General features: G+C 43.5%; 3 protein-coding genes across 21 annotated transcripts; 2 read left to right on the forward strand and 1 right to left on the reverse strand.

The window, feature by feature from the left end:
* Nucleotides 1-203: 203 nt before the first annotated feature.
* Nucleotides 204-14,570, reverse strand: pikfyve (phosphoinositide kinase, FYVE finger containing). 6 transcript variants are annotated; one of them, XM_037240066.1, is made up of 44 exons: nt 14,437-14,570; nt 12,870-13,057; nt 12,068-12,235; nt 11,841-11,852; nt 10,822-10,931; nt 10,177-10,348; nt 9,889-10,096; nt 9,395-9,421; nt 9,060-9,149; nt 8,704-8,857; nt 8,465-8,622; nt 8,164-8,275; nt 7,948-8,095; nt 7,717-7,881; nt 7,564-7,626; nt 7,354-7,483; nt 7,054-7,234; nt 6,899-6,973; nt 6,582-6,689; nt 6,368-6,508; nt 6,135-6,261; nt 5,236-6,056; nt 4,745-5,158; nt 4,565-4,665; nt 4,415-4,486; nt 4,159-4,330; nt 3,914-4,092; nt 3,727-3,840; nt 3,550-3,658; nt 3,324-3,478; nt 3,160-3,256; nt 3,030-3,087; nt 2,824-2,961; nt 2,617-2,737; nt 2,422-2,517; nt 2,276-2,356; nt 2,099-2,184; nt 1,966-2,025; nt 1,716-1,892; nt 1,528-1,631; nt 1,328-1,456; nt 873-1,134; nt 740-814; nt 204-605 (listed from the first exon to the last, which is right to left on the reverse strand). In XM_037240066.1, exons 1-44 carry the CDS (start codon nt 14,457-14,459, stop codon nt 490-492), a joined length of 6,297 nt encoding a protein of 2,098 aa, XP_037095961.1. In that variant the 5' UTR covers nt 14,460-14,570; the 3' UTR covers nt 204-489. The 6 variants fall into 6 exon arrangements, with proteins under 6 accessions (XP_037095961.1, XP_037095959.1, XP_037095960.1 ...); XM_037240064.1 differs by having other exon boundaries at nt 2,099-2,187; XM_037240065.1 differs by lacking the exon at nt 14,437-14,570 and adding an exon at nt 13,923-14,056 and having other exon boundaries at nt 2,099-2,187.
* Nucleotides 14,523-20,737, forward strand: si:dkey-57a22.11 (uncharacterized protein LOC569865 homolog). Of its 13 annotated transcripts, none has more exons than XM_037240078.1 (9): nt 14,523-14,612; nt 15,298-15,405; nt 15,505-15,680; nt 16,049-16,123; nt 16,674-16,741; nt 16,802-16,923; nt 17,563-19,341; nt 19,503-19,617; nt 19,695-20,737. In XM_037240078.1, the coding sequence occupies exons 2-9, from the start codon at nt 15,336-15,338 to the stop codon at nt 19,708-19,710; spliced, it is 2,421 nt and encodes an 806-aa protein (XP_037095973.1). In that variant the 5' UTR covers nt 14,523-14,612; nt 15,298-15,335; the 3' UTR covers nt 19,711-20,737. The 13 variants fall into 13 exon arrangements, with proteins under 13 accessions (XP_037095973.1, XP_037095975.1, XP_037095974.1 ...); XM_037240080.1 differs by lacking the exon at nt 14,523-14,612 and adding an exon at nt 14,619-14,811 and having other exon boundaries at nt 19,506-19,617; XM_037240079.1 differs by lacking the exon at nt 14,523-14,612 and adding an exon at nt 14,619-14,811 and having other exon boundaries at nt 17,566-19,341.
* Nucleotides 20,171-22,577, forward strand: LOC119115521 (uncharacterized protein C2orf80-like). Of its 2 annotated transcripts, none has more exons than XM_037240088.1 (8): nt 20,171-20,300; nt 20,787-20,868; nt 21,148-21,230; nt 21,527-21,620; nt 21,696-21,773; nt 21,840-21,927; nt 22,173-22,285; nt 22,410-22,577. In XM_037240088.1, exons 1-8 carry the CDS (start codon nt 20,260-20,262, stop codon nt 22,467-22,469), a joined length of 639 nt encoding a protein of 212 aa, XP_037095983.1. In that variant the 5' UTR covers nt 20,171-20,259; the 3' UTR covers nt 22,470-22,577. The 2 variants fall into 2 exon arrangements, with proteins under 2 accessions (XP_037095983.1, XP_037095984.1); XM_037240089.1 differs by having other exon boundaries at nt 21,530-21,620.
* Nucleotides 22,578-23,010: the final 433 nt, after the last annotated feature.

Consider the following 23,010-nt stretch of genomic DNA (forward strand, 5'->3'; position numbering starts at 1 on the left):
CCAATTATTTAATAACTTATAAATGGTGTTAAATTAATATATTACATTTGAAATTAATTTTAAATGTTTTAGAAATAAATATTACAAAGCACTAAATCTAAATGATAGACTCACAAATGGGGTTGAGCGTCTGTCCCTCAGGCCATAGTTTGCCAAGCAGTGCCCAAATGTATGTAAATACTGATGCAAAACAATAATACGTATTTAAAGATCAACGTTAATATTTTAATAGTTACATAATCTCTGTACATATTCAAACTTTAAATTACAGTAGCAAACTAAATGACAGCGTCAACGTGGGTCCACAAGATAAAATAATAAGTGCATCTCCACAGCAGTGCACTTCTTAAAAAATATGACGGAATATGGTTTGTGTTGTATGGAATGGTGACACGGTTGTTTGTCAGTGAAAACAATTTTTTAAAAAAAATTCCAGCGTGCATTAAATGTTGGACCAGGTTTTCTTGCATCCCCATGCATATGTCCCGCTCAGCAGTTGACACCCAATCCGGTCCAGTGATCAGGCACCATGAGGAAGTACTTGTCCATGGCCTCGCAGAAGCGGGCGCGGTACAGCTCGGGCGACACCACTGTGGGCAACTTCCCTGCAGAGAGACAATATAAATGCGGTTGTTTCAAAAAGTATCTGAACGCTTTGGAATTAGCTAATAAATTATGGAATGACAGCTGATCATGCAAGTCAGGCTTCCAGGGCCCGAGTGAGCAAAGCGAGCCCTACCTTGACCTCCCAGAATCCCAGTTGATTTAACGACCATCTCCAGCCTTTTATCCCATGTGAAAGTCCTGATGTAATCTGTGAAAGACGACAAAACATGAGATTGCGACAGAAATGCCTCGAGCATCTTCCTTACCGATGATCCCGACCACCAGCTGATCAGTGGCATCGTCGCGTCCCACCAGTAGTGAGTAGTCAATGATGAGATGGCTTGACAGGAAGTAGGCGTCGCTGTGAATGGCGGCGCGCAGCACCGACTTGCAATGCGAGCGGATGTACAACGGGTTGTCGTAGATGAGCTTGAGCAGGTTCTCATCCAGCAGCACCACCTCGCAGCTCTCCTTGCCCGAGTCCGTCTTCACGTTGCGGTTTCGCAGCGAGCCCTTCAGGTCGAAAACCTGGCAGGGGCGGAGAAGACGTGGTGCTTCCCGTTCATTTATTCTGCACTAAAACAAGAACTTGACTTCCTGTTTAAAGATCATCAGAACGTTCAACTATTTGAACGCTCAGTGAAGTCACATGCTTGTTAAATGTTTTCCCCATTCAGGAAAAGAACTGAAAGAACCTTTTTCAGGACATAAATGTTCTTACCTGAGCCATCTTGCGTCCATAAAAAAGGTTTTCCATCACAAGCAGGTCCAGTTTCTTCTCAGTGTTGTTCTGAGAGTTCTTGTAACCGATGCGGTAAACGCCGAGAATCTTTGCCAGAGCAGTCGGCCTCTGTGACACAAATGTATGGCGTCAATCCGGAGCAGACGCGTACAGTGTATGCCGTTGTTTATTTTGCACACTTTTTGTTGCACAGCTCCCGTGATGTAGGTAAAGTAGTGAGGAGCAAAGTCCAGGAAGGATTGGACTTCCAGTCTTGGCATCTGCTTCAGGATGAAGCGGTCATCTGAAATCCAGATGAAAAAGATGTTCTAATCTCAAAGAATATGCATCCCAGATTAGAAAAAAAAACTTAAATCAGTGGTCTGACCTTCAGTGGCATAGAAAACTGCTCCAGACTTTCCGCCACGTGCCTGCCAGTTGACGCAGTGGGAGAGCGAGCGGACAAAATCTTCCTCGGCACTCTCCAAGATCTCTTCCCTCATCCTGTGGAACTCATCAGCGTAGTAGATGCGACAGTAGAACTTGGCGTTGGCGTCTGAGAACTCTAAACAGGGGGAGCGGGAATGACCATTTTTATGTCGGAATAGGGGGGGATAAAATAAAAACACCAAACGTACGGAGCTCAATGTGTGGATTCTGCGATTGCTTCTTTTGTTTGTCAGCCACATCAGTGTCTTCTGCAGGTGAGCAAAGATGACATCATCAGCAAATGGCGGCTCGTGAATGCATGCAGACATCATCAACACTCACTGGGCGGATCAGCTTCTGTGATGCTGCGACTCTGCACGGATGACTCGCCGAGCCTGGCGGGGCTGCCCTTGGCCCGGCTCTCGCCGCTACTTGACACAAGTTATTACGTTGATGCACACTTTCTTCTCTAAATGGATCATTGTACTGTTTTTTTATATAACGGCAGACGGGACGAACCTGTTGGCTTGTGACACCTCGTCCGCTCCTGCGTTGGACGCCTTGGACAAATCATCCAATGCCGTTTTGTATTCCTTGCAGCTGTGGACAGAGATTTACTTAAATATATGTAAGTACAAAAAAAAAAAAAAACTAAGAGTGGTCACCTGAGTGCAAAGGCGATGATGGAGCTTGGCTCCTTCTCACACACAGCGATGGGAACCCGTTCATGTTCGTACATCAGGTAATGCTTGTCTGGGTCACTGCAACACAGGAAGTGATGTCATACTTCAAAATGTATATATGTTGCAAATCAAATGAGAACGTGTTTTGTGGCGCCTAGTGGCGACTGCAATACTCACAACGGGAAGGGAATAGAGTTGTAGCTGTTACCGGGTAGAAAATTGGCCAAAATGGCCTTCATGGTGGACTTCTCCTTCACCTGACTGTCAGTGGAACCCAGCAAGTGTCCGTCAAACACGTCTGGTGACCCCGGGAAATGCAAAATATTTCAACACAAAGTGATTTTAGAAACAGGAGAGTAAGTACCGATAACTGCGTATGTCTACCTTCTGGAATGCTGACAGAATCCGGCTCCGTGAAGGAGGGGCCGCCGGGCGTGTTTGGCTCGGCCCCAAGTTCCACTGGCGACAGCAACGCGGTGGAGGAGGACGACGTGGAGGCCAATGTGTTGAGGTGACGGTCCTCTGTTCAAAAAGACAATTTAGCTGATTTGCTTTGCTGAACCGGACTTCGCACAAGCTGGAAGGCTTACCTTTGTCGCCATTCTGGACTACTGGCGAGGGGTTACGTGGTGAGGAGTCCAGGGTGCTCTGTCATTAAAACAAAACAATGCGCGTCAAGTCAAGGAAAATTTCATCAGCACCTGAACGCACCGCGCTAACCTTGCTGTCATCAGCGGCGGTCTGTCGGTGGCGGCCCGGGCTCGGTGGGACTGATAAACGTTTACGGCCTTTCTCCTGCTGGAATAAATCTTGTAACCTAAGGGAGAAAGTAGTCAGCGACACGTTGAGGAATGTAACTGCGCTCAAGAGCAGCCGGGACTGACCTGCTGTTCCAAGACTGCAGCATCTCACAGAGGCTCTGCTTCTTCACTACAAGAGACTCCAGCACTGCCTGGAGCTGCTGCGGAGAATCCAGACCGCAGGCCTGTAGCCGCGCTTGGAGCTTCTCGATCCAACTACGCAGCTCGGCCTCCTCCATCTGCACACAGAAATGACACCATGAACACTAAAAAGCAGGAGGAAGAAAGCAGAACGGGACAAAGACTCTACATCTTTTTGGGCAAAGAGGTCCTCCATCTTCTCCTCTCGTGTCTTACTGAAGGTCTCAGTCTTCAGGGAAGTGAGGCGGTCATCAATGGCCAAGTAGACTTGCATGACTCTAAGATCAAAAACAAGAGATTATTGGATAATGCACTGAAACTACTGAAGGCTGAAGGGTTGATTTACTTTTGGGAGAAGTCTTTCAAGTCCTGCTGTAGAATGGCTTTGGAAGGCCCCTGGTTCCTGATGAAAATTTTGGGGCGGGGAAGACAAATCTCCAACAACCTCACAGACGAGTAACTAAAAAGGAGATAAAGCGGACGTTTGATAGAGTTTGGATGGTAGAAAGTTGGAAGGAGGGTTTATGACCTACCTGAAGGACGCCACCATCTGGTTGTACGAGAAGTACTGGTGGTAGTCTTTGTGAATGGAATGTCCGCAGGGTTCCGCGTTGGCCCGCCTAGTGTACTGGTGGCCGTAGAAGTGCAGCTCCAGGTATTTGGCAAAAGACATTGACCAGGAGTCATTGGACAGCGGCACCACAGGCGTCACCTGAAAATGAGAAGGCAAGATAAGAACCCACGAAGCCAGGTTACCTTAAACTGTATGTTTAGCGACCTGTTTGCAGATGCGGCACCAGGAGTAGTTGAGAATGGTGTGCTGGTAACCGGGAACGGGGGAGTCGAGCTCCTTCAGCACAATCTGCACGCAGCCGTTGCCGTGCACAAAGCGGCGGATGTGGTGCACCATGGGAGTCTCACAGAAAATGCTTGGACACTGGTAAGATGATCTGAAGCAAAGCAAAAGCCCAACATTGTGTTGGTGAACAACCGTAAAGCTGGAAAATATACAATCCAGATTACAATCATTTTACCTGAAGCAGTATCGTTCCAAGAACACACCCAGTGAGAGGTCGTTCTTTCCGTAGAACTCCATAGTGACGATCCTGTTGTCGACACATTTGATGACTACTAAACTCACGGAATACAACTTTTAGTACTTGCAGTGATGATTTGGGGTTTACCAGGGGCTGACGCAAGGGTTTGGAGCATTACTGGACTGAGTTGAGGAGCTGCTGAAAAGCACGCACAGCCGCTGATGATTGACTGGCGTTAGAGAGTCCATCTGACAATGAGACCATGAAAATTTATAGGCAAGATAACACCAAACCATAAGAACCTGAGAAGCTCAAACGCTTCCTTACCTTAGGGACCACGCCCGTCTCGCTCTGCTTGCTTGGTTTGTCGTCTTCGCTATCGGCCTTGATGGGCCCCTTGATGAGTGGTGAGGGCGTCTCCTCGCTCCTGTGGTAGCCGTTCACCAGTCCGGCCGCGTTGGCAGAATTGAAGGGGTCAATGGATTCCCTCTGCCGAATTCGCCCTCCCTTTGCTCTGTATTCTGCCAGCATGTTGGCGAGGTCCTGGCTGCTGTTCAGTTGCTCGACAATACGGGTGCTAGTGAGGCCGTGGCACGGGAGGACATCGACGTGTTTCAATGGAGCGACGCCGTTGGTCTGGCTGCTGACCAGTGAGGTGGACGCAGAGTCTTTGAGGAGCTGTCGCTTCCGCCGCCCGTCCAGTTCTTTGAAATCTTTGTTGAGGAGGGGGGAGAGGTAGACCTATAGTATGGAAGACACAACCGAGCAGGAACCATTTTGTCACTGTCACATTGTTGATGCGTGCAAAATCAAAATACCTTTTCAGGGAAGTAATCCCTGCTGGGGCAGTGCATGCCGGCAGGCGTGAGGAGAAACGGTTCTCGAAATGTAATGAAGGGCGAGATACACAAGATGATATCCTTCAGCTCCTGCTTGAAGACTTGAGAGATGGACTTCAGGCGGTCGTCGGTCGACGTCACCTGCTCTGCTACAAACAAGCCCGTGTCGTCCTGCAAGGGGTCTCGGAACAACCGGGGCATCGACATTTCTGATCCCTTATCCTCTGTACTTTCCACCTCCTCCTTCTCCAGGTTTCCTCGCTCAGATGTATCATCATCATCCGAGGTCCTCCTGAATGCGTTCGCCGTCAGCTGCTGTTCTTCCTCCATGAGAAACGGCGGAGAAACCGACAGAGGAGGAGCAGGAGCGCTTGAAAATGGTGAAGAAGTCAAGGTCTGTTTGAAACCAGCTTCCTCGCTTTGAGCAGAGGAAGATGATGACCTTGGATACTCCTGGCTTATTTCAATTCCAAATGCGTCATCCTCTGGACATCCACACGTCACACAATCATCAGTTCTCACAGTCGGGTTGTAGCTCTCCTCATCCGTCTGTTCGGCATTGGCCTCGACCTTGCCATCCAGCAGGCAGGGGAAGGAATTGCTCTGGGCCAAGCTGGGTGGCATGGCAAACTCATCCATGAGGAAGGAGATCTCCAGCTGCGAGTGATAGGCCACACACACCATCATCATGATGATCTCCTTGACGCGGGCCAGCTCGTACTCGGAGGCGCCGCGCAGCTTGATGGAGCAGCCCAGGTGGGCAGCGCAGCCTTCGAAGAACATCAGCGTCTTGACATCATCTGCGAGCAAGCAGTAATATGTCACGCTGGCTGAACGACGGACGTACTTTGACTGAACGAGGGAAAGCAAACACTCACCGTTGGCCAGGATGAAGGGTTGCATGAAGAATTTATGACAGGTGCCCAGTCGAGGCTTGGTAAGAAGCTGATCCATGGACATCACGAGGTCTCCTTGGGTCATTCGACTCACACGGTCCAACACTTGCTAAATTGCAAAAGATCAGTGAATCTTTTTAAAGATTACAAACTCGCATGTTCTAGTTTGATACAACAAAATGACCCCCCCAAAATAACAATACGACCTCACTAACCGGTTTGACGTTGATCACCAAGGTGATTCCATGTTCCAGCAACATGTCCTGAGCAATACGAGACACTGTCTTCTCCACCAGCACCAGGTTCGGTCGGACGTCCACGATGCGTTGAACATAATTCTTTAAAAACTCTCGCTCCTGGAAAAAAAAAAAGAAAAATCTTGTGGGTTTAGGAAATGATGGTAAATAGCCTCAGCAAACAAATACTGACCTGCAGGACGATGGGCTCGATGCAAGTAAACTTAGTTTCTTCCCTGTAAAGATACTCGATGGAGCACTTCAGCAGCAAGATTTTGGGGTTCTTGATGTACGAATTCATCTACAAACACATGTGAAAAAGGTCAAGTATTGATGGAAAAGACAATTTTATACAAACGTAAATTTTTGGCTCAAATTGCATTTTTTTATAGGATTCAGCTCATCTCCGACCCTGAGAACAAGCTACATAGAAAATGGATTGTGACAGGCAGGGAGGAGACAGGTGCGGCATCCAAAATGTGATTTTAAATCCAAACAAACCCCACCAACCTTTTTGTGGGCGACGTTCTTGGTGCATACAAAGCCATTTACCACAGTTGAATCGAATTTTCTCCCGCCAGGGATCTAAATACAATCCTGGAGATTAGCTTCAACCCCTGGGCACGATCAAATGTGCAATTTATGTCGCGCACATGCTTCTTCACCTTCTTAATGTGGACCAACTGTCTGATGTCCATGTCGTCATCGCAGTTCCGGACATCGGGTCGCACTGTCTGGACCACCTGGCGGACAACTGGCACAATGATGTCCCGCCAAGACAGCGAGAGTGACTCGCTGTAGAGCAGTTGCTGCAGCAGTGCCATCATGTGACTGTGATTGGCGGAGCTGAGGAAAGAGAGGCATGAATTTTGTTCCAAGTAGCTGCAACTGAGCAGACTAAACTATATATATCTTGCATCTGCATTTATTTTATTGTGGATTTTCTTTGGTGCATCTCCACTCACAGCAGCCTCTCCATGGCCTTCTTCTCTCCGTTCTCTTCTCGGAGCTGGTCCAGTGAGCTGTGGTGCCAACCGAGAGGTGTGAACAGCATTTCTTTAGCCTTCTCCTCCACACGCCGATTAAACAAAGACTCTGAGAGGAAAAAAAAATAAATAATCAGTCACACAGGAAATAGCAATGGCAATTTTGTGGCTTGATTAGGAGAATTCTACCTTTGATGAAGGCATCGCTGATCACAATGTTCTCTCCTCCGTCCTCTGACATGAAAAATTCAGCTGTGAAACAGAGAAGTAGGTGATGGGAACAACATTCCTGCAAGGTTGACTCAGCCAGTCATGCTTATAGTGAAAAAAATTCCAACACACCTTTTTGTTCAGCTGTGGGAGGCACATGTGGATACTTGGACTGCTTCTTAATGTGGAAGTTGACATTGTTGTGCTCCATGTTGAGGCTGATGGAGGCAGCCGAATCGCTGTCAATTATGGACTGGGAACTGCTGACGGACGTCCTCTTGCTGTGGTTGGCAGAGCCTGGTCACAAAACACACAGTTAGGGATGAAAAGGACCACTTAGCCTAAAGAACCGACGGCACATACTTGATACGTTGTAGTCGGACTCCTCTGCAAGCTGCTCCATGTCGCTATCGTCAAACTTGATGTCCTTAAACCAGGACGGCTCAGAATGCCCCTCCACAGAGTTGATGCTGTCACTGTCTGGAGATGGTGTTTCGGAGAACTCTGTGCTCTGCCGACCAGATGGGTACCATCAGTATGATATGCCGGCTGAGAAAAACACCAAGGAGTTCTACTCACTTGCAGGGGGCGGTAAAGGGCGTACTCGTCTCTGAACATCTGGTCGTTGTGCGTGATGCAGTCAAGCCAGCGGCCATCGACCAAGGCCTGGCCGATGGCGATTGCTTGCGCCCTGAAGGGGGGAAAATCTGCGTGAGGTGTTTTTCAGGGAACGGGACCATTTCAAAGGTGCTCCTTCCTGAGTGTTTACATCGAAGGTGCATAAGTGTCACACTGTAGTTGACGGTGGAATCCGCGCAACCAAAAAAGTGCCTTTTCCGACGTAAATATAAAGTTGTGTAACTTCAATGGACTTTGGTACCTGTTGGAGATAGTGCCATTCCTCAGCAGCCAATTCACCAGCTCCTTTCCCACAATACAGTTAGGGTAGGTCCTCAGCCAGTATCTGTGGTCCTGGAACTCCATCCCTGTGTTGTTGTGGCAGATTTTCTTCCACAGGTCCTTTAGTTGCGATGAGTCCTGTAAAAGAGCCAAGCCCGTAGGACATTAGTGACGTCCGTAAGCAGTGAGCAAACTATGTAATATTTAAAAGGGAGTTACCACAAGGTTCTTCCTCTCCTCCTCGCTGTGGTCCAGCTTGGTGACACTCTTGGCGCCCGACAAGGCTCGTGTGGTGGGCGGGCTGACCGAGCTGTCGTATGACGGCACCATAGATCCAGAGCAGTCCAGAGACAGGTTAGAGACGCTGGCAGACCTGGTAGAGGACCATCCAAAAAAAAAAAAAGAAGTCACAACAAATGAATAAAAGACCCTTTTTGGGCCAATTGGTTCTTTTTTCACAATTGCTGTTTATTTTTATTTTTTATCTGAATTCCCAATAGAATTTTTAATGGTAACTAAAATACTCAACAGCTTCCATTTTCAACCAATTATAGGCCGACGGACCATTGACCCACCTCCTCCTGGTAGGAGATTTACCCACATCTTCTTGCAACGTGGCGAGTCTGGAAGGGAGAACACTCTTCTGTGGTTCTTGATGAATCATTCTAATAAGCATATACCAAAGCACACACACACACACACACACACACACACACACACACACACACACACACACACACACACACACACACACACACACACACACACACACACACGCTTACTGGGTCATTTCGTCTGCTGTCATCTTCCCCACAATAATTATGGCCATTTAGCACGGGCATGAATAATATGTTCCTCCTCTAAAGAAAGCACTGGGCTGAATTTAAATGAAGAAAATGGCTACACTCACGTTTTGCTCATCCCAATGGGAGTTTTTCTAGGCCAGAAGAAAGACAGAGGAAGAGAAAAGATAGGGATAGAGAAATATTTTTTGAGGAAGGTTGACAGAAGAAGTAAAAAGCAGCCGCAAGTTAAAAGGTGTAAGCTATAGCATCTTTCACTTTGTGCTTTTCCACCTGTTGAAGCCCTGAAAGCGCTTCTACTGATGATGCAGCACCAGGAGCAACTGGGGGCTAAGAATCTCGCTCAAGGATTTATCGAAATGGTCACAGTGGCCGGGGATCGAACGCCCGGCCGCTCTACCGCTGAGCCACGCCTAAAATGGACAAGTCTATAATGTCGGATTTGCTCAATTGATGGCAACAGATATTGTACAGAAGTGCAGAACAAACTGGAAAAGAAATGATTGAGTCAGCTGAAACTTTTGAGTTTCATTGTAAATCAACAAAAATAAATAAAAAGATGGCAGGGAAGAAAACAGAAAAGACTTCAAAATGGTTCTACCTTTGCCAGGTGAGGTCTTCCTCCAAAAAGATGTTCCTGCTTGCCTTGCGTCCGCCCACGGGCGTCCGCGGCTCGCTGGGTTCCAATACACACACAGAGCAGGAAGAGTCAGCCAAGACGTTCAGGTCCTCGCTGATGGAGCCCGACTCAGCCGAGTAGGCGTAGTTCAGTGCTATTTTTCGACAGTACGTACAGGCCCGCAAATCTCCTATAAACGGTAAAGTGAGTCGTCCATGTTATGCTTGCGTGTGCTGGTCTTTTCCGTCATCTGCCGTGCTCGCCGCTTACCCGTGTAGCCCATGAATTTCCCGGGGATCTCCTGGTTGCAGCATCGACTGCAAAAAATCTGTCCGCACAGCCTGCAGTGGTGGCGCCGACGGAATGTGGTAAACTTCTCGTTACAGTCATAGCACTCCTTACACTGACTGTCGGGCATCCAGTACTGCTTCAAGTCGCTGTCCTGGAAGCGTGGGAACATTTTCTTTCCAACAATACGTTCAAATAATTGCAACATGGTAGTCATATTAATATTGTGTTGGTGGAGAAAGAATTAGGAAGATTGCTGCGCTTCACAAAATTGTGTTGGAGACTCTTTCATGACTCGTTTCATTAAGAGCCCACTAAAAGCAAGAGTCACAACAAATGGGATTACATCACAAAGTCTTTCTCTACAAAGACAACCAGACAAGGCTCTGACTATTTTTATTTGTTGACCCACTGGGTAAATATTATCAAAGGTATTTGTTCTCCGATGGCAGAAGACAAAAGAAACCTATAGACAGATGGTATCCTCCTCTATTTACAAAAACACAAAGCATCACAATAGTTTTTGAACGTCATTAAAACATTTTCACAATTGTCAGACTGCTGTCAATTGGTCAAATCAAATATATTTTCAATAACAGATGAGATTTTTGAGGAAGAGGGGAATACCTGACTCTTTCCATCCATTATTTCCTTGAGTCGTTGCACCACTGTCCGAAGTTGCACCGCTGTGCGAGGGTCATGATTGCTCAATGCCGTATCTGACTTCCTGCTGCTATCTGAAAGGAAGTTTACACACGCACACACACAGAGTAAACTCTACTGAACATATTTGAAATATATATGGAAAATATGCTTGCAAATAAGGCACTTTATCCTTCTCAGGGCATTTAAACAAAACAAAAATGTGACCAAAAACTGCAATTCAGTTGTGATTAGTAAAAAACAAGATGCAAACCAGTATCTTTAAGCAAAAAAAAAAAGCCCAAACATTAGCTTTTCAAGAATTAATTCATTCCTATATTCCAAGTTACTTTAAGCTTTGTTTGCATCTTAAAGCTAATACATTTTGTTAGAGTAAAAAAAAAAACCCCCACAATATTGCCTCAATTAGTGAACCAGACAAGACAGACCCAATGCTGTACCTGTCGTTTTCATTGCTTCATATTTAAGATGTCCAGTTTTGTTGGCGGTCCCTAAATGCAGCTTGTGCATGCAACAGTGAAAGTGACTTTCTATTTTGTTCTTACAATTTGCCTTTATACCCAAACATTTGTCATTGTGTTTGAATGCCAAAAGGTGAGTTTAATGACCAAGTCATTATTATAATGACTAAGTCGAAGTCAATCACACGATCAGAAATCGGGACGTCACTCGTTTTTATTATTGTGACAGTTTGAGCATTCCACAAATTAATTTCACATTATTTACTATGATCAACCAACAGGTGAGATTGTGTTTCACAGCCATTCATTAATTGAGGAAATACAGCATACTTTTTCTGCATTAAAATTTTCAAGCACTTTTCAAACCTTGAAAACTGAAACATTTTCAAGAGAATTAAGCAACCCTGAACTTGACCATCAGGTTAGTGAACAAACCAAAGTGAAATTAATGATTGTTTTACAAATGCAGATATCACACACACACACTCGCATGCACAAATGGAACACCCTGTCAGCCCTCACCTGGCCAATCCACTGGAATCAGAAAACACACGAGAGCCCATGTTACAGCCTTTCATACAAATGTCACAACACAAATCCATCACGCCAAGGACTATTTTGTCTGGCACGTCTTCCTAGCGAGCACATTTGACAGCACTTAATGAAAAAAGTTGACTAAAACACCCAAAAGGGTGACCTGTTTTCCCACAAGCGCCATTTGACACCATCGACACATTTGTGTGTTTTACCAGAGGCGGTGGAGGTGCGCCTGAGGTGTTCGGTGTGCGATTTCCGCTGCGTCCGTGAGCCATAACGGGAGTGGGAAGGGCTGGATGACCAGCTGCGACTCTCCGACTGAGGGGAAGGGGGCACCTCATCCACCTTATCGGAGACGGCGGTGGCAGGTCGGCCATCCTCTGTGAACACACACGTAGGGCAGCATGCGTGAGATGATAAAGGCTGTAAAGAACTTATCTTTTCAAATATTTTGCTTTTGGGCGGGACAATATATTTGGGACATCTGAATATATGTTCTGGATCTCATTAGATTGTGCTGGTGTAGCTAATGAAGTGGGAGTTGGATTTGTAAACTTGCAAAGTAACTGGAGACACATTAGTAACACGTTAGATTAGTCGTTACAGCAAAAAGAAAAAAAAGATATATTAGACCCTTGTGCGGATAAAGCGGTTCGGAAAATGGATGGACGGATATTTGAGCAACACTGTACTCTAAAGTGTGACCGGCATTACAGCCGATAATATACAGTAATACAGCACAGGGATGCTGGTTGTGGGGTGTTATGTCACATGACATGCCACATGACTGACAGCAGCTACACAAGGTTTCTAATAACACAAACACATGAGCCTATTTGAGGTTTACAGTAACTTAAAAAATAAATGAACAAATATTACAATTCCTCTCATTTTCAAATCTTCTCAAAAGTTCTTGTCTTTCATAATAAAATTATTATTATTGTTGCTATTATAATTAGTAGTAACAATAATAAACTTGACTTGATGGTGGGGCTGTGAGGTGCGCCCGCTAACCTTTGTTGTTGAAGCGAAACATGTTGACAAAGGAACTGTATGCCGACCGCAGTGGCGGCTCATCCTGCTCTGGCGTGAGTGGCTTGAAGTGAGTCAGATGAGAAGGGCTGGCGGGCGAGATGAGCGGTGGCTCGACGCTCGAGGACGATGGCATGGACTTTTCCCCGGCGGCCATCTCTTGTAGTCTCCTTGGAAAGAGGGGACATGAAATGAGAATTTGAAATTTGTTATTTTTAAAAAAAAAATACCACAAGGCATTTTTATTCAAATTATCACCCATGCCAGATTAACATTTTGCCAAACTGTTTCCAAGGATTAAAAAAAGAGCTGTCAAAATTAATCGATTAATCAACAAGTAATTGATGATCAAATTATTCGACAGATATTAATAATTGAGTAATTGTTTAGAGACTTTTTTTTACCATAGAATAGTCCTCGAATGTCATTTTATGAACAGTAGTTATTTGTGATTGTTTTAGTTATCGCTGCAAATAGATTAGTTTTGTGTTTAATCAAAACAAGTCATTTGCAAATGTCTGCTTTTTGCTTGGAAAACTGTAAACGCAACAAATCACTTTCAAAAACTTTGGTGTGTACAAAATGTATGGAATTCACGAAATAATACAGAATTCAGTCATGCATTCAGTCGCTATAAGTTAGTTTTCTTTTATTCATATATTTTACTATACAGTACTATCATTGGGGAAACTCGATTACATTATTCAGTGGTTTAAAAGTTGCACATATGAAATTACAGCGCTATATAAACATTTGCTGTATGAAGTTGTCATAAACAACCAGCAATCTATACAAAGGAAAAAAACTAGTGTATGACTAGTACTAACTAAAAGTGGCCACAGTCAACATTACATGTTCATAACAAACGCTCCGTTTACCATGGACATCTTTAAATGACATCACTTGAGTAGCTACAAGTGTTTGTTAGCATACAAGCACCCCTCAAAACTACACAATAACGAGGAGAGGAATAGAAAATCACTCTCATGTCGTTGACGTTCTACATACATGTATCATAAATCACTCTAAACTTACTCTTTGAAGAACTGTCCGAACATTGTCGTTCATGCCATTTGCGATCATCAAATGTAAAGAAAATTGCAGAAGTGATCGCATCACGTTACCAGCCTTGTCATGTGACCATAACAGGCCGTAACGTGACTGACGTTACGGAGCACTGTGTGTGCGTGCGCGGGTGTGTTTGGTGTCTCAGCTCAAGCTTGAGATCCAGACAAATAATAACATAGTGAACATACAACATAAATAAAAGGTCCCTTACGTCTTGCTAACGAATTTTATGCTATGGCTGATAAACTTTCTTCCGTGTTAGTTCAAGGTAATTCTACGAGTGATCGTAGTTGCCAGTCCTCAAAAGATTAATATTTTCAATCACTTCATAGCGCCTTTAGCTTTCCAAAGATCGTAAATAAGATGTTCACTAGCTAGCCGGCCACTTGTCACTTGTACTTGACGTAGTGTTAGCCTCCTATGCTAACTAGCCGGTTGTCCACCTTTTTTTTGCAACGTTCTGAACCTGCCATTGACTCACCCATTTACGTGGGGATTCGACATCGTTGGTTGAAGACCTCAATCGAGCCAGGCATCCAAAAAGAGCATTCCAGAGAACATCTTAGCTGACTCCCACACACAGAAGAGAGGCTTTGACAGTCACTGCGAGCCAAGTTAACGGGCAGACATGACAAGCCGAGCCAGCACAACTGAGAGGTCGATTAGATAGGATTGTTTTGAATTGATTTTCTACAGCCACGAATCCGTAAAAATCAACTGTGTTGAGTCACATAACCCCAATAATTGTCTATAAATATACTGAAACCAAATGTAGAAAAGTTCTAAATTTTATTTGATTGGGTGGGAGGAGGAGATTTAGGACGCGAGTGCGACGCGCTATGCACAGTGAGTAGCGGTATGCGCCTGAGCATTATTTGCAATTATCAGCCAATAATTAGATGTAGAAGAAAAAAGCTAAGCAGAAACGCGGCGAAGTTTGTTGCTGTTCAAAAAATTTGAATTGTTGTTAAATTTGATTGTTCCGGTTCTGAGAGATCGACTCTTTGAAGTCAACTGCCTAGTGAGTCAAATAGTTCCGAATCGCTCAAACTAAACGAAAAAGATGTTGATGGCAAATGTTAACGGGCCGTTAATGCTGTTTTTAATGCGATCACATTCTACAACATTGAAATGTAAGTGTACATAACGTTTTATTTTGTAACTCGAGTGAAGTTGACGTTTTTTGTTAGCTATTTTGCTAACATGATACCCTGCCGTTCAAATTAGGAATTTACAAATAGATCAAATATGTGTACATCCATGGATTAAAGCATATTTGCCACATACTTTGCCATGGAAGCTGCGTGTACAATGTATTTTAATTTCTTTTTTTGTCTTTCAGGTGACTGGATTTATCAGTCTAAAGCAAGACTGTAAACCATGACAAAAAAACAGAAGCCCCTTTTGGTCAGTGTTGCCCATTTGTCCAAAACTAAAAAGAAATTACAAAGTGAGTCTCTCATATATTTTTGAATGTCACGACATTTACAAGATTAAAACTGCTTAATTATCCTGCCCCTCCTTATCTCTCATTCCTCTGCTCCATCAGATACCTACTCCTTTTTCAAGGTCTCATTGAAGGCCAACAACACGGCCCTGGCTTTCGCTCTACAGACTGAGAAGCAGAAGCACAAGTTACTACAGATGGACAACATGTACCTGAGAAAGGAAGTGGCGTCTGCACACTTTGATTTGGCCATCTATAAGCACAAATGCAGAGAACTGGTGAGATGATTTACTTTAACGCATGGCTCTCAAGATTTAAAGTCAAATGGGTAAAGTTCTGATCACAGGCTGATTGAAAATTTGCGGAAATTCCTCATGAGAATTACAATTGATGCTCAGTAGTTGCTTGCATGCACTCTACAGTGCCTGGGCATGCTTCTGATGAGACGACAGACGTTCTCTTGGAATATGAGTCAACTAACTCGTGGACAGTCCGTGCTGTTGCTCAGTTAGTTACAAAAATCTGTTTTTAACCCCCCTTCACTTATCGCAGTCTTTAGCAATACAAAAATAAATGTTTCATGTTTAGAAAAAAGATTTTGAATGTTCAGCAATTCAACATAACACTGTACCTTGTTCTTCCACAGCTTCTCATCTTGAAAAACCTTTATCGCAACAGTCTCCAACACTGGAACACGGTGGTGGAATTATTCCCTGACAGTGTGAGTTGAAATCTTGATATTTTTCGGTCTGTATGTGAAAAAAATTGTTAGTGAGTGCAGGGTGTTAATTCATCCTTATCTTCACAGTGACATTCAAGATTGGTAAAAATACCCAAATTCTACTGCGAGAAAGCAAACAAAACATCCACCTGAATGTTTAAATATTAAGTCTCGAAATCATGTCGTAAAACAAGATTGTCAGCTTTTGACATCTTGCCTAATATTTGCACATTTGGTAATGTGGCCCTTGGGTTCTAGAATTTAGGAACAGATATTTGTGATGTGTAGGAGTTAGGGTTTTAAACCCAACGGAAGTTTTTTTTTTGTGTGATGTGGTTTTTGTTCAGCAAGAAGTGGTTTGATACAAGTAACTACAAACTTTTGGCCCTAGTCTCATCCTACCCTCCCATGATATTGCGCTAGCGCTCAATGAGAACCAGTTAGACGTCCCTCATCAAATGGGACCTAATACAAAATACTACAAATGTTTTGAACTCTTAATGTGAATGTTCTGAAATTTTAAACTAGTGTCTTTATTAAACTCCCACAGGATCTCTTTGAACCATCCGGGGACCACAACGTCTTCCGAACTGAACCCGACAACCCTCCAGTTGAAAAGTGAGGTTTATTTTACATTACAAACTGTCAACCCCATCTGATATCTAATTTCACTAAAAGTGAACTTCCTGAGAGCCTTCCAAGTGTGGCACCAGATCTTCCAGAAGTTCCAAAGGATTCAGAAATGCAAGCAGGTATTCTTGAAAACAACATGCCGGCAGTCTTACCTGTCCCAAGCAGAGGTTTGAGTCTTAGCAACCATGCTGTAAGTCCAAAAGTCTTGGGACCTAATGATGTCTTGATTTTTGCACTAAGGCAAATTTAATCATAATAATAAACATTTTATTTATAAGGCGCCTTTCAGGACACTCAAGGTCACGCACATAGGCATAATTTGTTATCAGTCTTACCACAATCCAATAATCATTCCCTCCATGGCAGACAAAAAAGCAACACAAGGTTGTGAACCATTGCTCTAGTTGTAACCACAAGACCATAATGACCTTTAAAATGACCTCCACTGTTAATGGTGTAAATGTACAAAGCTAATTTCAACCAAGGGGACTTTGCCAAGAGTAATTATTCGGTAGCTAAAAGAAGACCCTGCTTTTGGTTTTGGGCTGGTATTTTGTTGCTATTCAGGAACCTTTGGGGGTGGTGTCTGCAAAATGAACATATCCAATTATACATTTGTGGTTCCAGGACTATTAGGATCACAAACCCTTAAGTTCCTGAAAATTTAGGCGGACATGCTTATTTTCTGTAGAATGTCCCAATACTTTTGTCTTTACATAAAGTAATTTGGTCCATCAGTTCAGTTTGTGACTTCTCTGTTAAGTCTCTGAAAGCATTGATTTGTGTTGCTTTTCACACCTCCACAGCAGAAACAGACAAAGAGAAAAGGTATTCAAACCACCAAGCACTCCAGAGGAAGTCAGCACACCAGTCCAACAGCTTAAGGGAGGAAGTGAGTAGGGTGTCACACAGGACCTCTCAGTCTGCTTACGACATCGACTCTTTGCCGGGTCACCTGAGCGGCCAAACATCTTCAGCAATTAATATTGCTGGAACATTGGGTGCCTCTGCTGAAGTCAACGCTCCTTGTGATTTGCCAGAGAACACTGTAGTTTTCAATCCAACCATGGAATTGACTCACAGCAATGATGCAGAAATAGCCATTCATCATTCCACAGAGCAAAAAACCTCTAAACTACCAAAACCCAAATACAACAAGATAAAAATGAGTAACTTGGTTGTGTCAAGTCCAGCAGACACTTCACAAGATACGGGCGGGACAAGTTGTGGTCTTAAAGAGCCACAGCCTGAGCCGATTAGCACCACCTCGCATCCAGAAGGCCAAATACTAGACATTTCTGACAAGCATTTCCAAGCTGAGTTTCAAAGTAAACTCGCGTCACGTATTCCCAAAAGGGTGAAATCCAGAGTTGAGACAGAGAAAAAGGTGAAAAGCACCAAGTCAACAATGGATTCTGGTGATTCTGTCTGTCTTGCCTTGGGTGATTATCTCATGGATGATGACGTCTTTTCCTTTAAACCCAACAAGAAAGAAACTTTCCCTTTCGAGAAAGACCCTTTCCCAAAGTCAAAAGTCACATACAGGAAGCCCAGAAATAAAAGTCAGACAAGTTCTTTGATCCACAGTGTGGCAACAATGTTGTCACCTCATGACCAAAATAATGGTGGGTCCATAGTGGACCACAATGACGGAGCAGACAATTTTGAAACTGTACAATTTGAGGGAGCAAGCTATCCCACTGGTGGAAATGAATCACAGATAAACGCAGAGTCTTCCACAAAGTCTCAAGGACATTCCAACTCAAGATGCAGGGGAACATTTGTTATATCTGCGGATCACACTGCACACATCAGAGAAGAACTTGGACTGTTGTCAAAAGATAAGGACTCCAGTTTGCATATTGAAGAATCCTTGGACTCTCGGGCAGCGACCAAAGATGCCGGTTCTGTCACAGCAATGCCAAGCTCCTGCAAGCGTCCTTGGATGTCCACTCAGGATCCAGGAGACTTGTATGGCAGTAATAATAAAGAAAATGTACTGCCACTGGAGGAATTCTCGGTTGCAGGTCATGAGTTTCAGAAGCCCAAGAAAGCGAGGAAGGAGGTCTCAAGCAGATGCGGAAGGAAAAAATCACAATCTTCTAATGATGTTGTGAAGGACATGAACAAACATCTCCATGGCAAAAGTGTTTGTCCCGCAGAGCGCGTGGCTTGTCTTCCAGAATCCACTGACTCCCCTGACTTTTTATTCTTGAAAGACATCTTCCTATTGGATGAAGATACTAACAGTTCTAAATCAGACTCCAGGGTGGATAAGAATCCTAAATGGTACCGAAATAAGTTCAAACTCCCTTCAGTGGGTAACAGCACCAGAAATCCGAGAAAGACATTCTTCCTTTCCAATCCGGAAATGCCTCCCATAAACATGTCGAAAGAGATGACTGAAGGTGAAGGAGCTCGTCAGCATTTGGGTGACCTGCTCATTGATGAGATACCACCATCGTTGAACAGCTCTATTGCAGACACCGGGCCAGGCTCTTTAACTTGTAGTCCTAAACGACACCCCGCAAATGGGCAGCAACTGATGGAGGGGACCGCCTTGATCACCCCTGTCTCTTCTCCAGGTGAGTTGACAACATAAACATCACATACATTTTCTGTACAGTTCAACCACGGAGCTGGAACGATCTGTTTTATTTGCATGGGTTGGCACTAGGCATGAACCGATATTATAATCGGATTGTATGCTAAGCGTGAGCAGTCAAAAAAATGATGTGTGTTCCAGCAGGTAGAGTCTTAATGTCAGTGACCAACAACCATGCTAGCCCATGTAAAGAGAACCAGGGTAGAAGCAGAAGATGCAAGGACGCGATCAGTTACAAAGAACCATCCCTGCGTAGGTGAGTGCCACTTCCCCGTGAAGTCTGTTCATGTAAAAAGATGAAACGAATGCTTTTTTTTTGTTTGTTTTTTTTAGCAAAATGCGACGTTGAATTTACAGATGGCAAGTTCCTAAACTCTCCCGTTTGTAAAGACCACCAGAAGAAGTCACAAGTGCTCCTTTGCAAAGACTGATTTTCACTTTCTTACTTGATTGATACTTTTATGTTGTTGGCTTTAATGCACATTTAGTGAGTTTAATAAAAATGTTTCATTGTTAAGGTTTATGTTAATGTTTAAAAATGTTGAAAGGTTTTTTCTGACTGACTGGACTGTTCATGATGCATGCATGTTGGAAGCTCTTCATAAATGATTCAAGTCCGCTTGTTCATTTGAGACTTGCCTATCGTTTCCCATGTGAGGGTCACCACATTCAGTCCAGTCTTGCTGGGCACAAACATGTAATGTAGACATCTTTTGATTGCTGTGCACAACCATTTTGGTGAGTACAAATGTGTTTTGCATAGGTTACTGTATTCTTTGTCTTTTGTATCGATTCAGCATTGGGAAAGCGAGTTGATTTTGATTTTATTTTGCTCCAGTTTCTGTCAAGCTGTTTTCTGCAGCTACTTCCTGTTGAACAAACAAGACTCGTTGCCAAAATGGAGTCAAAGCAGCTGAAAAGAAATGTTGAATTTCTCCTGTGAGTACCTGTACTTTGTATACACATTAAAGGGACAGTGTGTAGACATTTCAAATTTTTCAATGCCATCTAGCGGTGAATTCATTGAATGCATTGACCTAAATTTGAAGCGCGTGCATTTTGAAGCACGCCAACTGCAGTGCCACATTTTGCAAGCCTACCAATATCTTTAGCAGAGACTCAAACAAAATGTCATCACAGACTTCCTGTAAGGTGAGAGCCCTAACACATATAATATTAGTGATTACTTGACTTACAATTGTAAACAAAAAAAATGTCATCACAGACTTCCCATAAGGTGAGAGCCCTGACCCATATATTAATGATTACTTGACTTTTGATTGTAAACAAAATAAATGTATGTTATTGTGATAGAACATTTTTATTGGTTTTTATTTTAAGTCTTTATAATGAAGACTTTTTACTCACTGTTCCTCAAAAAAAAAAAGGATGCGGATTTTATTTATTTCGCTTTCCTGATTCCAGGGGTGAATACGTCGGGCAGAAAATCAGAGAAAATTCATTTGACCCCACAGGAAAAGGAGCTTCTACAGTGCTTGATGACCTGGTAAAAAAAAAAAACAATAATTCTTTTGACTGCTCACACTTTAAATTTTGTGTTATTTTGTGTGTGCTAAATAAAAAAAAAAAGTCAAAAAAAGGTATATCTATTTAAATATATGTATTTTTTGAGGATAGCATACATTTTTTTACAACTCACTCACTCACACATCTACACACACACGGCGGTACATGCTTTTCATTGGTTTACTAGGCGATTAACAAAATGGCAGAATGCAACTCAGTTTTACGTCTTTGATGCATTTTGTTGGTATGGATATTTTAGGCTCACTATGATCTTGCCATCAGCGTTGATGTTTGGTGGCTGCGGGAGGACCCAGGACCCAAAGCACAGGACAAAGATCTCATGTAGGGTATCTACTGACGTGGTCTGAATCTAATCTTAACAAGATGCATTTATGTATGCATTTATTTTAGTCTTAAAAATGTTAGCAGGTTACATATGCAATTAAAAGCTCCCTCTAACTATGTTAAGTGTGTAACATGTTTTTACTATTGGGCCTTTTGAGTATTAAGCTCTTTAGAAGTGAAATGTTTGAAAAACAAATGTTTTTGTTACTGTGTAGATTATGAGCATTTTTCTGTTAATACCAAAATCAACAAAGCAAACACAAATATATGAAATTGTTTTTTCCTCATTCGCATAGACGGCGCAGAATTCCAAGAAACTACCAAATTTATGGTAATCGCTTGGCACGCGAGGCCATGATCTTGTCATCCTTTGCTGGCATCATCATGGTAAGCAATGTCACTTTATGTATATTAAATTTACGTGCAACGCATTAGTACTGTGACCCACTGACCCGTCTTCAGAGCAGCCTGCCAGTGGAGGAGATCCTGGCTCTTTACAGATGTAAACCTGTTGCCTCCTACCCTGACACACGCTCCAAGGTACAACACTTGAAACACATACTGCAAATTAATCACCATGACAACTTAACTGCCTCTGTTCTCCAGGCCTCCATTGTGTGTCCCTTCACGCTCTCCTACCACCCATTGGCCATGCTGAGCTCTTACAAGGCTGTACAACACTGCAGGAAACACAGTGAGTACACAGCAGCACAACGAGAAACAGGATGGGACCTCCGAAGACTCATTTAAAAGTTCTTTTCCCATAGTACCAGTTTGTCAAAAAAACAATACATAATTGACTTTTTTTTTTTTACGTTTCAGAGTCTGTCAATTTTAAGTTCTGCTTAAACACATCCTGTGTTCGACATTTCCAACTTTGGCTTTTGGGGTCCAACCTAAGGTTATTGATTGTATACGCCATCTTTGTCCCTCCTGCAGATCAAAAGTTGAAACGATGGCTGTCGGAGAAGACAAAGGCCCATGTTCCCAGCAGACGAGTCCCAGCACGATCCATGTCATCGTCATCGCTCGCCTCTTCCCCTCGCTTCAGCGTGAGTAGCCGTTTTTCCTTGTCAGCACTTTTGGGGGTAAATTCTTGATTTGATCACCTCGTCTAATCAAGTCTTTAAATTTAAACAGTCAGTAATCCTCACCTCTATCCTGTTTTGACCTCAGGTGGGCGGTGATGGTGAGGAGGTAACTTGCGGTGTCGCCAGTGTCCTTCTGCATGACTGACAACGGCTTATCAAAATATGTATTAACCGTCGATTAGAACTGAAATGATGGAGGGGACCACATACAGATTAAAAATATAGTCATTAAAATGTTATTGTGAAAATTAAAGGGACAGTGTCTCAAATCTTTTGCCATCTAGTGGCAAACTCATAGAATTGACCGGGCTTAGGTGGGCCGGCCTGATATACTGACGAGAGCTCACGACCTGACTGACAATGCCCGACTCGGCCGATCCACATGTTCAAGGTCAGCGGTGTTACCCACTGAATCCTCCTAACAATTTCTAAGAAAGTTATGTTGAATTTATTTGAACTTCAATACACAAAATCTCATAAATGGTGACTGACTGGCTCTTGATTACAGCTAAATCCGAATCTCAACCTAACCTTTTGGGAAAAATAAGTATCCCACCGTATTTAAAAATCCACAGCTCCCCAGCTATATATTTTTTAAAGTGATTAAATCTTCCTAATGCCCATAGTTGCTCTTCACCTATTAGATAGGTGTTTAAGGTGGCATCTGATTGGTCAAAATCCGATAC

The sequence above is a fragment of the Syngnathus acus genome, chromosome 21 (assembly GCF_901709675.1).
Source record: "Syngnathus acus chromosome 21, fSynAcu1.2, whole genome shotgun sequence".
Lineage (NCBI taxonomy): Eukaryota > Metazoa > Chordata > Actinopteri > Syngnathiformes > Syngnathidae > Syngnathus > Syngnathus acus.

What these genes read in the sequence shown, in the direction of transcription:
- LOC119115521 (XM_037240088.1), top strand. Translation starts at nt 20,260, where the DNA reads ATGGAGTCAAAGCAGCTGAAAAGAAATGTTGAATTTCTCCT. An exon ending in ACCCTGACACACGCTCCAAG is followed by an intron (nt 21,774 to 21,839) that starts GTACAACACTTG and finishes TCTGTTCTCCAG; the next exon opens with GCCTCCATTGTGTGTCCCTT. An exon ending in CCTCTTCCCCTCGCTTCAGC is followed by an intron (nt 22,286 to 22,409) that starts GTGAGTAGCCGT and finishes TTTTGACCTCAG; the next exon opens with GTGGGCGGTGATGGTGAGGA.
- pikfyve (XM_037240064.1), bottom strand. Translation starts at nt 14,459, where the DNA reads ATGTCGAATCCCCACGTAAATGG. An exon ending in TCGAATCCCCACGTAAATGG is followed by an intron (nt 13,058 to 14,436) that starts GTGAGTCAATGG and finishes CCTCTTTCCAAG; the next exon opens with GAGACTACAAGAGATGGCCG. An exon ending in AGGAGAGGAAGAACCTTGTG is followed by an intron (nt 8,623 to 8,703) that starts GTAACTCCCTTT and finishes GCTCTTTTACAG; the next exon opens with GACTCATCGCAACTAAAGGA.
- si:dkey-57a22.11 (XM_037240078.1), top strand. Translation starts at nt 15,336, where the DNA reads ATGACAAAAAAACAGAAGCCCCTTTTGGTCAGTGTTGCCCATTTGTCC. An exon ending in TGGAATTATTCCCTGACAGT is followed by an intron (nt 16,124 to 16,673) that starts GTGAGTTGAAAT and finishes AAACTCCCACAG; the next exon opens with GATCTCTTTGAACCATCCGG. An exon ending in GACAACCCTCCAGTTGAAAA is followed by an intron (nt 16,742 to 16,801) that starts GTGAGGTTTATT and finishes TTTCACTAAAAG; the next exon opens with TGAACTTCCTGAGAGCCTTC.